This window comes from Borostomias antarcticus (genome assembly GCF_949987555.1).
Source record: "Borostomias antarcticus genome assembly, chromosome: 20".
NCBI classification, from domain to species: Eukaryota; Metazoa; Chordata; class Actinopteri; order Stomiiformes; family Stomiidae; genus Borostomias; species Borostomias antarcticus.
The window spans coordinates 10,234,893-10,248,063 of record NC_140253.1 but is presented as its reverse complement, the minus strand read 5'-3'; the positions used below and the strand labels follow the sequence as shown (position 1 = coordinate 10,248,063).

The following is a 13,171-nucleotide window of genomic DNA, read 5'->3' as shown; positions in this document are numbered from 1 at the left end:
AGAGAGGCTGAAAGACAGGGAGGGGAGGAGGAGGGAGGGAGGAGAGGATAGAGGTTGGAAGACAGGGAGGGGAGGAGGAGGGAGGGAGGAGAGGATAGAGGTTGGAAGACAGGGGGGGGGGAGGAGGGAGGGAGGAGAGGATAGAGGTTGGAAGACAGGGAGGGGAGGAGGAGGAAGGGAGGAGAGGAGAGAGGCTGGAAGACAGGGAGGGGAGGAGGAGGGAGGAGAGGAGAGAGGCTGGAAGACAGGGAGGGGAGGAGGAGGGAGGGAGGAGAGGAGAGAGGTTGGAAGACAGGGAGGGGAGGAGGAGGGAGGGAGGAGAGGAGAGAGGCTGGAAGACAGGGAGGGGGAGGCGGTTGTTGGCAGGCTAGCCCACGTCTCATGCCAGCGTAGTCTGCTGGAATGGAGCGCTAGAATGAGACAGAGACAGAGCTGGCACAGACACACACACACACACATACACACACGCGCTGTGTGTCTGCTGGGTGCCTTGAACCGCTGCAGGGGCCTGTCACCCTATGGACGGTTAGGCACAAGGATTACACACACACACACTTACACACACTCACACACACACACACACACACACGCGTACATCGTCTTACTGCTCCCCTCCCTCGTGTACTGTCTGTGTCGATACAGCGTGTCACACCCGGTATGGCTCTGCTCAGGTGCTTGTCCTTGACGCTGGAGAAAGAGATAGATGGAGAGGGAGAGGCAGAAAGGAGGGAGGAGAGAGCGAGGGAGGCAGCAGGGAGCGAGAGAGCCGGGAGGAGGGATGGGGGGTGGGGGGGGCACAGAAGAGAAGATAAAGTGACAGACAGAAGGAGCGAGTGGGGAGAGAGGAGAGGAGGCGGAGAGGAGGGGAGGATGTGGGAAGGAGGGGATTACTCCAGTTGAAGGGTGGAGGGGGGAGGCAACCCTCTGTTTCTTCCCTGTGTCTTTGAACCCAGACCCCCCTCCTCCCCCCCCCGCCTCTTTCTCATCCCTCGCCCCCCCATCCCTCCTTCATCCTCCCTCCATCCCTCTTTCAACTCTCCAACCCCCACCTTGACAGATCACATGACTCATGTGATACCAGCTGTCTAGCAGCTCATTTGCATGTGTTTTAACTACGGTCCACCATTAGTGAGAGAGAGAGAATGAGAGAGAGAGAGAAGAGAGAGATATATGAGAGAGGATCATTGGAGAGAGGGAGAGGAGAGATGAGGCAGAAGAGTGGCAGAGAAGGGGAGAGAGTGAAGGAGGGATAGGGGAGAGAGGGAGAGGGAGGGAGAGAGAGAAAGGGGGGGTCAGAATGAAAGACAAAGACAGAGGGTGCTGGGTGTGATTGATAGAGGAGAATAAAATGAACCTTCCTGTGTCTCCACAATCCCCCAATGAGAGGAGAAAATGAGAAGAAACGATGAAAGCGTGAGTGTGTGTGTCGGGGAAAACCATCTCTCTCTCTCTCCCTCTCTCCCCTCTCTCTCTCTCCCTCCCCCCCTCCCTCTCTCCCTCTCACTCACTCACACACAGGCTTGTTGGCACATGTGCGTGATAGTGCGCCCCAGTCGATCCACCAAAACCACATCACCAGAGCACAGAGCTTCAACTGATCATTATAGGGGGGAGACGACGAGATAGAAAGGTCTTTACACCCAACTCATGTAGTGTAGAACACAACCATCTTTATTTTCTCATATGTGCAAGAGATATGGGTACCATGTATGATGGAATGCTAACGTGAGGCCTTCCCCTCACATAGGCAAAAAAAACAAACAATGAAATAAAACAATGCTTAAAGAGTAGAATTGTTTTCCCTAATATATTTATACATATGCACACTCAGGCAGTGATAATGCATAAGGGTACGCAAGACTTACTGCACACACAAAAATCCGTGCGTGTTGGTGTGATCAAAAGAGAGAGCTAGGAAAGGAATAGATAAAGGTACGTCTCAAGGGAGAGGATACAGTAGACTGTGAAGCGTTATAGGGTCGTGTGTATATGAAGCACTAGCCCCACCTTGTGGCTAAAAGACATCCTCTCTGTGGTACAGATGGTAGGGCTCGTAAAAAATGTTTCATTCCACAAAGCACACTCAATCAAGGTTCACAGAAATCACAATTCATATGTGCCTAAAACACGCTTCGGGATAACTATGCTGGTCTTCCAATTTAATTATACATGCATATATGTTTACATAAACAGCATCAAGTAAATACTATACATATTTATTTATTTGTTAGTTTTTATTTATTTATTTATTTATTAATTTGTTAGTTAGTTAGTTAGTTAGTTAGTAAGTTAGTTAGTTAGTTAGTTAGTTAGTTAGTTAGTTAGTTAGTTAGTTAGGCGACAGTTATCTTGTTCCTAGTTAAGTAACTCGAACTACGGCGTTTCATTTGATTAAATAAATGTGCCTTGTCTCTTTAAAAGTGATCAGCTGGGTTGTTCGGTATACTGTACGCATGCGCAGTTGCAGAGGAGGAAGACGGTTATAACGTTCGTCGGATGATGTGGACGTTCGGCTCTCTGATAAACGGATGCTCGGTAGCCTGTCTGTGAAAGAACGAGGGACACACGGGAAACTATGGAGCGGTGAAAGTGAACAGCCGGTGCTTTGTAGCAACAACAATTCATATTTCTCTCTATCCCCCTCTTCGAACAAGTGACCGACAATGATGTCCGAATGCGACCCGGACGAGCCGGCGGTGGCGGCGGCGGACATCACGCCGGTGGACGCGGCGGTATCCGGTGAGAACTTTCTCGAGTCCCAGTCGGTGTTGCTGCTGTTCGACAAGAACCGGGCCGGTTTCGGGGCGAACCCGGGAGTCGCCGTTCGGTTATCGGGCTCTCGCGAGAGCGTTCTGACCGAGCTGGAGACGGACGGCTCCGAGGAAGAGGCGCTGTTGTTGCCCTGCCTGGCGGGAGAGAAGCGGTCGCGGCGGAACAGACACAGTTCCTCATCTGAGAACTTAGCCTCCCCAGGTAGCTGACATTCACCATGGCACTCACGTTAGAAATGTAGGCTAGCTAGCCTAGTTAACAAAGAGAGTCCGTATCCCCATGATAGTTGGCTGTCTAAAGAACACACCTTGGTTGATTGGGCAGTGTAACAGTACTTCTATCCAGGACTGGTGTCTACTTTGGGCCCAGGTGAGGTGATGTAATGCCAACTGATAATGTTTGTCTACTTTGGGCCCAGGTGAGGTGATGTAATGCTAACTGATAATGTTTTGTCTACTTTGGGCCCAGGTGAGGTGATGTAATGCCAACTGATAATGTTTCTGGCACTAGGGTGAAAATGGGTCAAAGGTCGCCTACCTGTAGGCAGGACCCCGCGGGCAGGGCCGCTGCCACGGATGCTGCCAGTGCTGAGAATCAAGCTGAGGTTGTCGGGAAGTCACCTAATACGTGACTTCTCTTTGTCTCGTCGCATGCTTAAAAACACGAGAGAGTCATAAGTTTTCTTCCAACATTACTTTGGAACTTGGAACAGTTGGCTACGCATTTTCTAATCTGCAGTTCTTTGTATAAAGGCAAGATTGTAGGCCTTACCGACCACATGTTGGGGAACTAAAAAAAGGGAAAAGACGAAAGGTAGTGAAGGAGAATGAGATCTGGCCGTCTCCATGGAAACTGCACGTTCAGTTTTTTTTATTTTAATTGGAAATCAGTACACCTCCCTCCTCCTCCTCCCTCTGTCTCTCCCCCTCGATCTCTGTTCAGCGTTGTGCGGCGTTTCAACACACAACTTTTAAGTCAGGCTGAAGGGCAAAATGGACCCAAGTTTCTATCCTCTCTCTCTCTCGCTCTCTCTCTCTCTCTCTCTCCGTCCATCTCCTTCATAAAAGTGTGGTTCACCTTCCCTATCATGTAGGGCAGCCAGACCCCAAGGAGAGCGTGGAGGAAAGAGCTGCTCCTCTAACAGGGTCACTGATCTAGGGCACAGATAGACCGCTCTCCACTGCAGGTGTTGGCTTCCCATTGCAAACACCTGTATGTGAACACGCACACACACACACACACTCTGTCTCCCAAAAGTCAGTTCAGAAAGGTGTTGTGTATCCAGGTCTACGTTGGATAAGGTCGGTGTGTGTGTGTGTCACATTTATTTAGTCCCAGAAGATAACGGATATGTGCAAGATATAATATAGGCTTTAGTGATGACGAAAGATGTTGAATACAGTAACTTCATTGTTGCTTAGCAGTAGGCTATCTTAGGCTTATCTTCCTTCCCATTCTTCTTCTCTCTTTCTCTCATGCACTTAAACACACATACACTCTCTTTCCTTGTCTCCCTACCTCCCTCCCTCCCTCTCTCCCTGCCTTCCTCATGTCTGCCTGTGTCCAGGATTAGTGATTGGTAGAGTGGTGTAGGCTACCGTGTGTGTGTCTGTAAGCTGGACTTATACATATTTAACATCCTTCTCATCCCGGCTGTGGTCAGCTTGCTAATGGACTCGAAACACCGCACACACACGCACACACACCTCTTTATGTACGGAGGGGAGGGGGGCGTTGTCTGGCCTTGCAACAGAGGCTACCAGCTAGCTCACAGATGGCCTCTGGTCCAGATGTCTGGTTCAACTGAATTAGCCTGGAGCTCTGGGTGCACTGAAACCTGCTCCAGACCCCGCAGTGTGTGGCAGTAATAGGAACTCAATAGGCCAAGGGAGGCCTTGCTAAATGCTAACACGCCCCTTTTTTTTTTTAAATTGGATTTATTGAACCTTTATTTTACCAGGAAGTCACATATAGATTGCAACCTCTTTTAAGAAGGAGCCCCGGCCAAGACGAGCCACACAACCCTGATTACTGTACCAGCCCCTCCCTCCATCGCTGCTTCCCTCCCTCTCCCACCCAAGGCTATGGGGCTATAAGTATGACTGAGGTCATCTCTTCCTCCATCTCTCTCCCTCCCTCCATCTCCCCCTCCCTCCATCTCTGTGAGTCAGTGTGTCTGCCCGGGGACATATGGAGCAGTGTTATTGTCCTCATCTGACTGGTCCACTCCCCGGAGGAAGGGTCATCTGATTAGAGCATACGCTCCGTGTGTGTGTGTGTGTGTGTGTGTGTGTGTGTGTGTGTGTGTGTGTGTGTGTGTGTGTGTGTGTGTGTGTGTGTGTGTGTGTGTGTGTGTGTGTGTGTGTGTGTGTGTGTGTGTGTGTGTGTGTGTGTGTGTGTGTGTGTGTGTGTTTGTGAGAGTAAGCAGCATATTGTTATTAGCTTGCATTGCCAATTATTACACATTACAACATGTCTCTCTCGCTCTCCCCCCTCTCTCCCTTCCTCTCTCTCTCTCTCTCTCCCCCTCTCTCTCTCTCTCCCACTATCTATCTCTCCCTCCCTCTCTATATCTCTCTCCCTCACTCCCTCCCTCCCTCTCTATCTCTCCCTCCTCTCTCTCTCCCTCTCTCTCCCTCTCTCTCTCTCTCCCCCTCGCTGTCTCTCTCTCCCTCTCCCTTGCTCCAGGTAACAACAGTGGAGATTTCAACCATTTCCCCGATGACCCCGAGTTTGCTGACATCGTCCAGCGGGCGGAGCAGGCCATCGAGGGCGGAGTCTTCCCCGAGAGGATCTCCCAGGGCTCCAGCGGGAGCTACTTTGTCAAAGACACCAAAGGGGTGAGGAGGAAGGAGGGATGGGACTTGGGAAAGAGGGGACAGCTTGTTTGCCTTGTGTACGATCTGATCATTTAATGTGTCTCTCTTCAGCTCCCTGGATAATATCTGTTTGATGTTTTATCTTCTCCCTCCTGGAGCGTTTTCTGTCCATCTGTAAACAGATCAGGCTAACCATCCAGACATGCTTCTCTCTCTCCCTCCCTGTCTCTCTCTCTCTCTCTCTCTCTCTCTCTCCCTCCCTCCCTCAGAAAATCATTGGCGTTTTCAAACCAAAGTCCGAGGAGCCTTACGGTCACCTGAACCCCAAATGGACCAAATACTTTCACAAGGTACCCTATCTCTCTTTCTCTCCCCCGCTCTCTCTGCGCCTCCCTCTCTCTCTCTCCTCCTTTCTCTCTTTCTCTCTCTCTGCATCTTTCCGACTCTTTTTTTTATCCCACTCTGCCCTTCTCTCGCTCTTTCTCTCTCCCACCCTCTCACTTTCTATCACTCTGTCACTCTTTTCTCTCTCTCTCTCTCTCTCTCTCTCTCTCTCTCTCTCTCTCTCTCTCTCTCTCTCTCCATCTCTGACTCACTTGCCACCTGTTTGTTTATTTATGTATCTGCCTCCTACTCTCCTTCCTCTAAACCAAGGAGAACCCAACTCAAGGAAATAACTCTTCCTCTAATGGACACCCTCCCCCTCCCTCTCTCTGTCCGTAGCTGTGCTGTCCCTGTTGTTTCGGAAGGGGCTGCCTGATACCCAACCAGGGTTACCTCTCTGAGGCCGCCGCCTCCCTAGTGGACAGCAAGCTGGGCCTGGGAGTGGTGCCCAAAACCAAGGTAGGTGTGTGTGTGTGTGTATCCGTGCGTGTGTGTGTGTCTGTATATTTTTGTCTGTGTGCATGTTTTTTGTGTCGAGGCTTACATTTTGTCACAATTGAAAGGAAATGGTGTGTGTGTGTGTGTGTGTGTGTGTGTGTGTGTGTGTGTGTGTGTGTGTGTGTGTGTCAGGTGGTGTTCCTGGCCAGCGAGACGTTCCACTACAACGCCATCGACAGAGCCAAGTCCAGAGGGAAGAAGTATGCCTTAGAGAAGGTCCCCAAGGTGGGCCGGCGTTTCCACAGGGTGGGCCTGCCGCCCAAGGTAAACACACACACACACGCACACACACACAGGATAAGAGTCCCCAATTCATGTGGTTGTGTTACAATATGTCCACGTGCAAGATTCAAGATTATTTTATTCGTCACATGTAATGTACGGTGTACAGTCACAGTGAAATGTTGCTGCCGGTTATGCTACACATAAACTCTTAATACTCAATTCCAAAATACAAATGTACAAGTTACAGCGTTCCAGTGCTTTTATTTACATAACCCTGACACGTATGTCCTTTTTCTGTCATTGTCAGGTGGGCTCGTTCCAGTTGTTCGTGGAGGGTTACCACGAAGCAGACTATTGGCTGAGGCGGTTGGAGGCAGAGCCGCTGGCGGAGAACATGAGGAAGCAGCTGCAGTCTCAGTTCGAGAGGCTGGTAGTGCTGGATTACATTATCAGGAACACAGGTGTGTGTGTGTGTGTGTGAGAGAGAGAGAGAGAGAGAGGGGGGAGGGGTGTGTCTGTATGTACAGATTTCTCAAAGCCCTTTTGCCCTTAGAGGCACACGGCGCTGTTGTGACATAACGGTTCCAAAAGGCAGCGCACACGTAGCGCGGCCCCGGGGGGGAGCGTTCTGGGACGCCTCCTCTCTTTGTGTCGCGTCGTCTACCTTCCCCCCCCCTGGGACGGACGTCTGTCTGGGTGACCTGCTTTCCACAGCGCCTGTCTCCCAGATCCTTCCACCCACGCCACACAATCAGCCTCGCGTCTCTGACTCTCTTCCCACATGACAATTAACACTACTCTCTATTCCTTTCTCTCTCTCTCTTTCTCTTTCTCTCTCTCTCTCTCTCTCTCCTTCCCGGTGACAGACAGAGGGAACGACAACTGGTTGATCAAGTATGAGAAGGGAGGCAGAGAAGAGGCAGAGAAGGTGAGAGTGCTGTGGCGCTGGCGGCCATAGGCCACTGTGTGTGTGCGCGTGTGCGTGAGTGAGTGTGCACACATGAGTAATGCTGATGTCAGACTTATGCGCACACACTCACAGGCATGCGCGTACACACACGCACACAGGTGCCTGTGGCCTTTTGTACTTTGAGAGCACGGAGTCCCACTCTGGCTCCACATCCACACCCACAATATTGCATAAGACTGAAAACAAATCACTGGACTTTAGTTTTATTCAGTCATAAATTGCCTCTTTAATCATCGGTCCTTTCGACCAGATGTACTCAACCTCTGTGTGCGTGTGTGTGCGTGTGTGTGTGTCTTCTCCAGCAGGACACTGAGTGGACAGAATCCACAGACTCGGCCATCAAAATAGCCGCCATAGACAACGGCCTGGCCTTCCCCTTTAAGCACCCAGACGAGTGGAGAGCATGTAAGACACACACACACACACACACACACTTGAATAATTTCAAACAGAAATCCTAAGGACACAAACACTATCAATGCCGTCAGACATTAGGAGTCAGTCAGGATACATAAGTGCCTAGTTGGCAAGATGATGACAATGACAGGTCAAAAGGACACAGTAGCCTACGTCATGTGTATAGAAAAAACACACACACACACACACACACACACACACCAGTATAGTCACTGTTATCCAACTACATCAAGTCATTAGGAGCGGTTCTAGACTATTCTACTGAGAGTCTGTAGGAAGCTCTTTTACAGCTCTGAAGCAGGCTAGCTGGAGGAATAGAAGTAGTAATAGTAGAACAGCATTATAAACTGCTCAGGACAGAGCTAGAAGAATGAGATAGCTGTGTGTGAGAGTGTTGTGATATGAGGATATTGATTTTTTTTCTCTCCTCTTCTCTTTTCTCTCCTCCCCTTCTCTCCCCTCCTCTCCTGTCCTCCCCTCACCTCTCCATTCTCCTCTCCTCCCCACCGCTCTCTTCTCCTCTCCTCCTCTCGTCTCTCTCCTCCCCTTACCTTCTCTCCTCCCTCTCTCTCCTTGCCTCCTCCCTCCGTCTCAGACCCCTTCCACTGGGCGTGGCTGCCCCAGGCCAAGGTGGCGTTCTCCCAGGAGACCAGGGAGCTGGTGCTCTCACGCATCTCCGACATGAACTTTGTCCAGGACCTCTGTGAGGACCTCTACGAGATGTTCAGGGTAGCCACACACCTCCGTTTGTCCTGTCTGCCTCTCTGTGGATGGCTCCATGTCTCTCTCCCTCTCTCTCTCTCTCTCTCCCTCTCTCTCTCTCCCTCTCCCTCTCGTCTAACTTCCTTGAGCTTCATTTCTGTCTAGACTTCCTGTCTATATTTATCTCTGTCTTGACTCTTTCGCTCATTTCTCTGTCTCTCATCACTTCCTTTCTCTCTCTTTCTCTCTTTCTCTCTCTCTCTTTCTCTCTTTCTCTATCCCCACCGTCTCTCTCCTTTTCTTGAAAACATGTGAAAAGCAGAAGAAATGTCACGGCACTTTTGTCACCCAGCAGAGTATCTGTCACTACCTTGCCACATTTCCTCGCTAGAAGGTTTTGAAAGAGAAAGCCCTTAAGCATCCCCCCAAACCGTCTGTCTAATCCTCTCTCTCTCTCTCTCTCTCTCTCTCTCTCTCCTCTCTCTCCTCCAGACCGACAAAGGGTTTGATAATACCATGTTCGAGAGACAGATGTCTGTCATGCGGGGACAGGTGAGTAACCGCCTCTCTCTCTTTAACTCATCACGTTGACTCCAGAGTGACCAATACGTTCACCAATCCCTGCTCTTCAAATGTAAAAAAAAAAAGAGAAAAAGTCTAGATTCACTCCCCGCCTTTCTCTCACTCAATCTCCCTCCTGCTCTCCCTCTCTCCCTCCATCCTCTCCCCCTCCATTCTCTGTCTCTCTCCCCCTTCCTTCTCCCCCCCCCCCCCTCCCCCCCTCGTCTCTCCCTCCACCCTCTCTCCCCTCCCACCCTCTCTCCCCTCCCACCCCCAGATCCTGAACCTGAGCCAGGCCCTGAAGGACGGCCGCAGCCCCATCCAGCTGGTCCAGATGCCCCGGGTGGTGGTGGAGAGGAGCCGCTCCGGCGGCCAGGGCCGCGTGGTCACGCTGGGCAACGCCTTCACCCAGACCTTCCACTGCAAGAGGCCCTTCTTCTCCTCCTGGTGACGACCTGGAGGGAGGGAGGAGGAGGAGGAGGAGGCAGCCTTCGTCCGGACCTTCCACCGCCAGAGGAGGGTGGGGTGAGGAGAGGACGACCTTCACCCAGACACCACAAGGCCCTCCTCCTTTTGGTAGAGACAGAGAAAGAGGGGGAGGGGGTGGAGGGAGGAAGAAGAAGCTCTCTCTGGGAAGAGAGAGCTGGAGAGAGAGAGGGGCGTTGCCATGGTGACTCACCTGGGGGTAGGGAAGAAGACGGCGTCTCCACAGACACGGGTGTTAATTGTTTGACAGAGGGGTGGGCGGGGTTCTTATTTCTTCAACCCACTCAAGCTCTCTACGCTGGCCGGATCTCAATAGTGGTTTCCTCTCCTGGGGGCTTGCGTGTTACGACTGACGAACAGCAGCGTATGATCCCTGGTATATGAGCTGTATTATCAGTATGAATGGGAGATGAGGAGAGGAAGTCAAATTTGAGAAGGCGGAAAAAATCCGAGCCCACACACACACCCACACATACACACACACACACGTTCACCATCCAGCTCCATCACATCTAACGGGTCACACAGAAGCCCTCCGTGTCTTCAGCTCTCACTACTGCCAAAACCTTTTCTTTACGTTTTTTTTTTTTTCCGCGACTAAGAGTAACTTGAAGTTGTGAACTGGACGAAGCGCAGGGAGAATCCACTGCTTGAATGTAGCTGCGGCGTTTACAGTCGACATCTCTCTCCTCTAGATCTTTTGCTCCGAGACATTTCCGATGCGAAGGGGGAAATGGCGATGAAAGTGGCGTTTTGATAAATAAATATATAAAGGAAAAGATGAATGTATTTGTAGAGTGACGGTGTGATCTGACGGCTGGCGGAGGACAGCTCGCTACTCTGCCACCGTGGAGGGGGGGGGGGGGGGGCGGTGACTTCAACAACAACCCCACCCCCCACCTCACAATATGTAAGATAACTGTCCACGGACCTGTTAGCACACTGGCTCTCGACGCTGTTTGGTTTTTCTTATGTATGCATCTTGGAACTTTTTACTCCTGCTGAATGATTGTATACGTAGAATTGTATATTTCAAAAGTGCTGAAATTAAATAAATACCTTTGGGATTGGTTAATTATCAACGTGGCGTACGTGTGTTATTCCTACAAACATGAACTTTTTTATTTGGTCTCTGGTCATCTCAGAACAGGTGCCCCATATCTAGTCCTGTATGTCTCTGTTGCCATGGCCTAACCTGCTTGTTTTCAATATCACACTGCAGATGAGTTTCAGTCATGCGGCAAAACCTATTTGTGTGTCTGGGATCTTGACACTGGGACGGTTTTCCCAGTCATGGGTAAAGCCTATAGTCTGGGACAGAAAATCACATTCATTAAGCTTCTCCATTGTATGGGCCTGTTTGTTCCAGGCCGGCCATCTTGTCACTGATTTGAGATAACAGGATTGTCAACAGCTGTGTGGAGGAACACTTGTTCTCACCTATCCAGGCGTGTTTGATCAGAGATGACCTCCAGTGAGGGCAGGGAGGATGATTAGTTTTCTTCTGTCAGAGAAACCAGACCCTCATGTCAAACCCAGTGCTTCAGAAAGACAACAAAGACATGATCATGTAAGAACCCTTCAGAAATCCAATTGAAACAGTGAATTTGAATACAGGTCTGCTGAGCTGAAGCCAGTAATGATTGTGTGATGACTATTTTAAGAACCTGTTTGAATGATGACTGACTGCATGTCCCTGTGAACTGTACTTAATAGATGTACTTTCTCTCGTATGCGTAGGCGCGCACCTGTTATGGAAATGTGTTTGTCTGACAGTTGATAACCACAGTGGAAGGACAGGAAAGGGGAAGTACCACACCGTCATTTTTTGTACACGAAAGGGAAGTACCACACCAATTTTTGTAGAAAGCTAGCAGAGGATGCACTTTTATTAAATATTTACAACATATGGTGTCCAAGGCAAGGCAAGTTTATTTATTTTATTTATTTGTTTATTTCAGCAACAAGGCAATTCAAAGTGCTTTACATGAGACATTAAAAGCTTCAAGACAAGGTGCAACATTAAATGTCATATAAAACGAACATTTAAAACAATGCAGGAAAAATAAAATACAGGAATAAAAGTTACAGTGCAGTGTATGAATAAATAATTATTTGATTTAATAAAAAGTGACGAAAAGAAAAGTCTTCAGTCTTGATTTAAAAGAACTGAGAGTTGCAGCAGACCTGCAGTTTTCTGGAAGTTTGTTCCAGATATGTGGAGCATAAAAACTGAACGCTGCTATTCCATGTTTTGTTTTAACTCTGGGGAGAGAAAGCAGGCCTGTGCCAGACGACCTGAGAGGTCTGGATGGTTCATAACTTAGCAGCAGATCAGAAATATATTTTGGCCCTAAACCATTCAGTGCTTTATAAACCAACAGCAGTATTTTAAAGTTAATTATTTGACAGACAGGAAGCCAGTGTAAGGACCTCAGAACTGGAGTGATGTGATCCACTTTCTTAGTCTTAGTGAGGACTCGAGCAGCAGCGTTCTGAATCAGCTGCAGCTGTCTGATCGATATTTTTTAGAGAGACACACACTGTTACAGTAGTCCAGGGTTGGTTTTGACCTATTCAGAACAAGTCTTGAGTATTGTGAGTATGGTGTATGTGTGTGTGTCCTGTGTTCAGTCTTTGGCCGGTAACCATCCCCTCCTCCAGCTGCAGGTGTCTTCTGTTGCCAAGGTAACACTGTGGAAGTGTTTTGGCCACAAAGCCCCGGTCCTAATCCTGCAAGGACAGAGGAGCAGATTAGAGACCTGACAGTAGTCAGAGCAACGACAGCTAGCAACACACGCTGGAAATGTGCATGTAAGCTGAGGCTGTGTGTTTGCAAAATTAATTAATTGCTGCTCGACCAAGATTGTAACTCATGTTATTTGCTGATGGAGCTGCTAGATAGATAGGCTTCTATAGGGAGGAATTGACACACACACAGAGTTTCAGATCATCTGGGACAGCCAAGACTTCCGTCACACACACACACACACACACACACACACACACACACACACACTGTTCTCGCAGTGCGCTCCACCCCAGCCCTGACACACACACAGCAGCTGTAACCACGATGTGCACACACACACACTCCTCCGTTCAGGCGAGGGTCAGGCACACACAGGTGGGCTGGCGCTCACACATCTGGTGAGAGATGAAGGGATGGAGCGGAGGAATGGAAATGAGCGAGGGATGACAGATGGACACTTCGGCAGGTTTCAAAACAAAGTGCGTACCGAGAGATCTCAACCAAAGGTGTGCTCTCGCATGTGTGATGACATATCACTCGGTTACCATGGCAAAGTGTCTCTCAAAGACTTTGCTGGAAGGAGCC

At 49.6% G+C, this 13,171-nt stretch overlaps 1 protein-coding gene across 2 annotated transcripts; it reads left to right on the top strand.

Moving 5' to 3' along the window:
- Positions 1–2,563: 2,563 nt before the first annotated feature.
- Positions 2,564–9,879, top strand: pi4k2b (phosphatidylinositol 4-kinase type 2 beta). Of its 2 annotated transcripts, none has more exons than XM_084454286.1 (11): positions 2,564–2,739; positions 5,461–5,612; positions 5,861–5,941; positions 6,315–6,434; positions 6,606–6,737; positions 7,006–7,159; positions 7,565–7,626; positions 7,971–8,073; positions 8,681–8,814; positions 9,280–9,339; positions 9,626–9,879. In XM_084454286.1, exons 1-11 carry the CDS (start codon positions 2,664–2,666, stop codon positions 9,797–9,799), a joined length of 1,248 nt encoding a protein of 415 aa, XP_084310412.1. In that variant the 5' UTR covers positions 2,564–2,663; the 3' UTR covers positions 9,800–9,879. The 2 variants fall into 2 exon arrangements, with proteins under 2 accessions (XP_084310412.1, XP_084310411.1); XM_084454285.1 differs by having other exon boundaries at positions 2,564–2,973.
- Positions 9,880–13,171: the final 3,292 nt, after the last annotated feature.

What these genes read in the sequence shown, in the direction of transcription:
- pi4k2b (XM_084454285.1), top strand. Translation starts at nt 2,664, where the DNA reads ATGATGTCCGAATGCGACCCGGACGAGCCGGCGGTGGCGGCGGCGGAC. An exon ending in TTGTCAAAGACACCAAAGGG is followed by an intron (nt 5,613 to 5,860) that starts GTGAGGAGGAAG and finishes TCCCTCCCTCAG; the next exon opens with AAAATCATTGGCGTTTTCAA. An exon ending in TGTCTGTCATGCGGGGACAG is followed by an intron (nt 9,340 to 9,625) that starts GTGAGTAACCGC and finishes TCCCACCCCCAG; the next exon opens with ATCCTGAACCTGAGCCAGGC.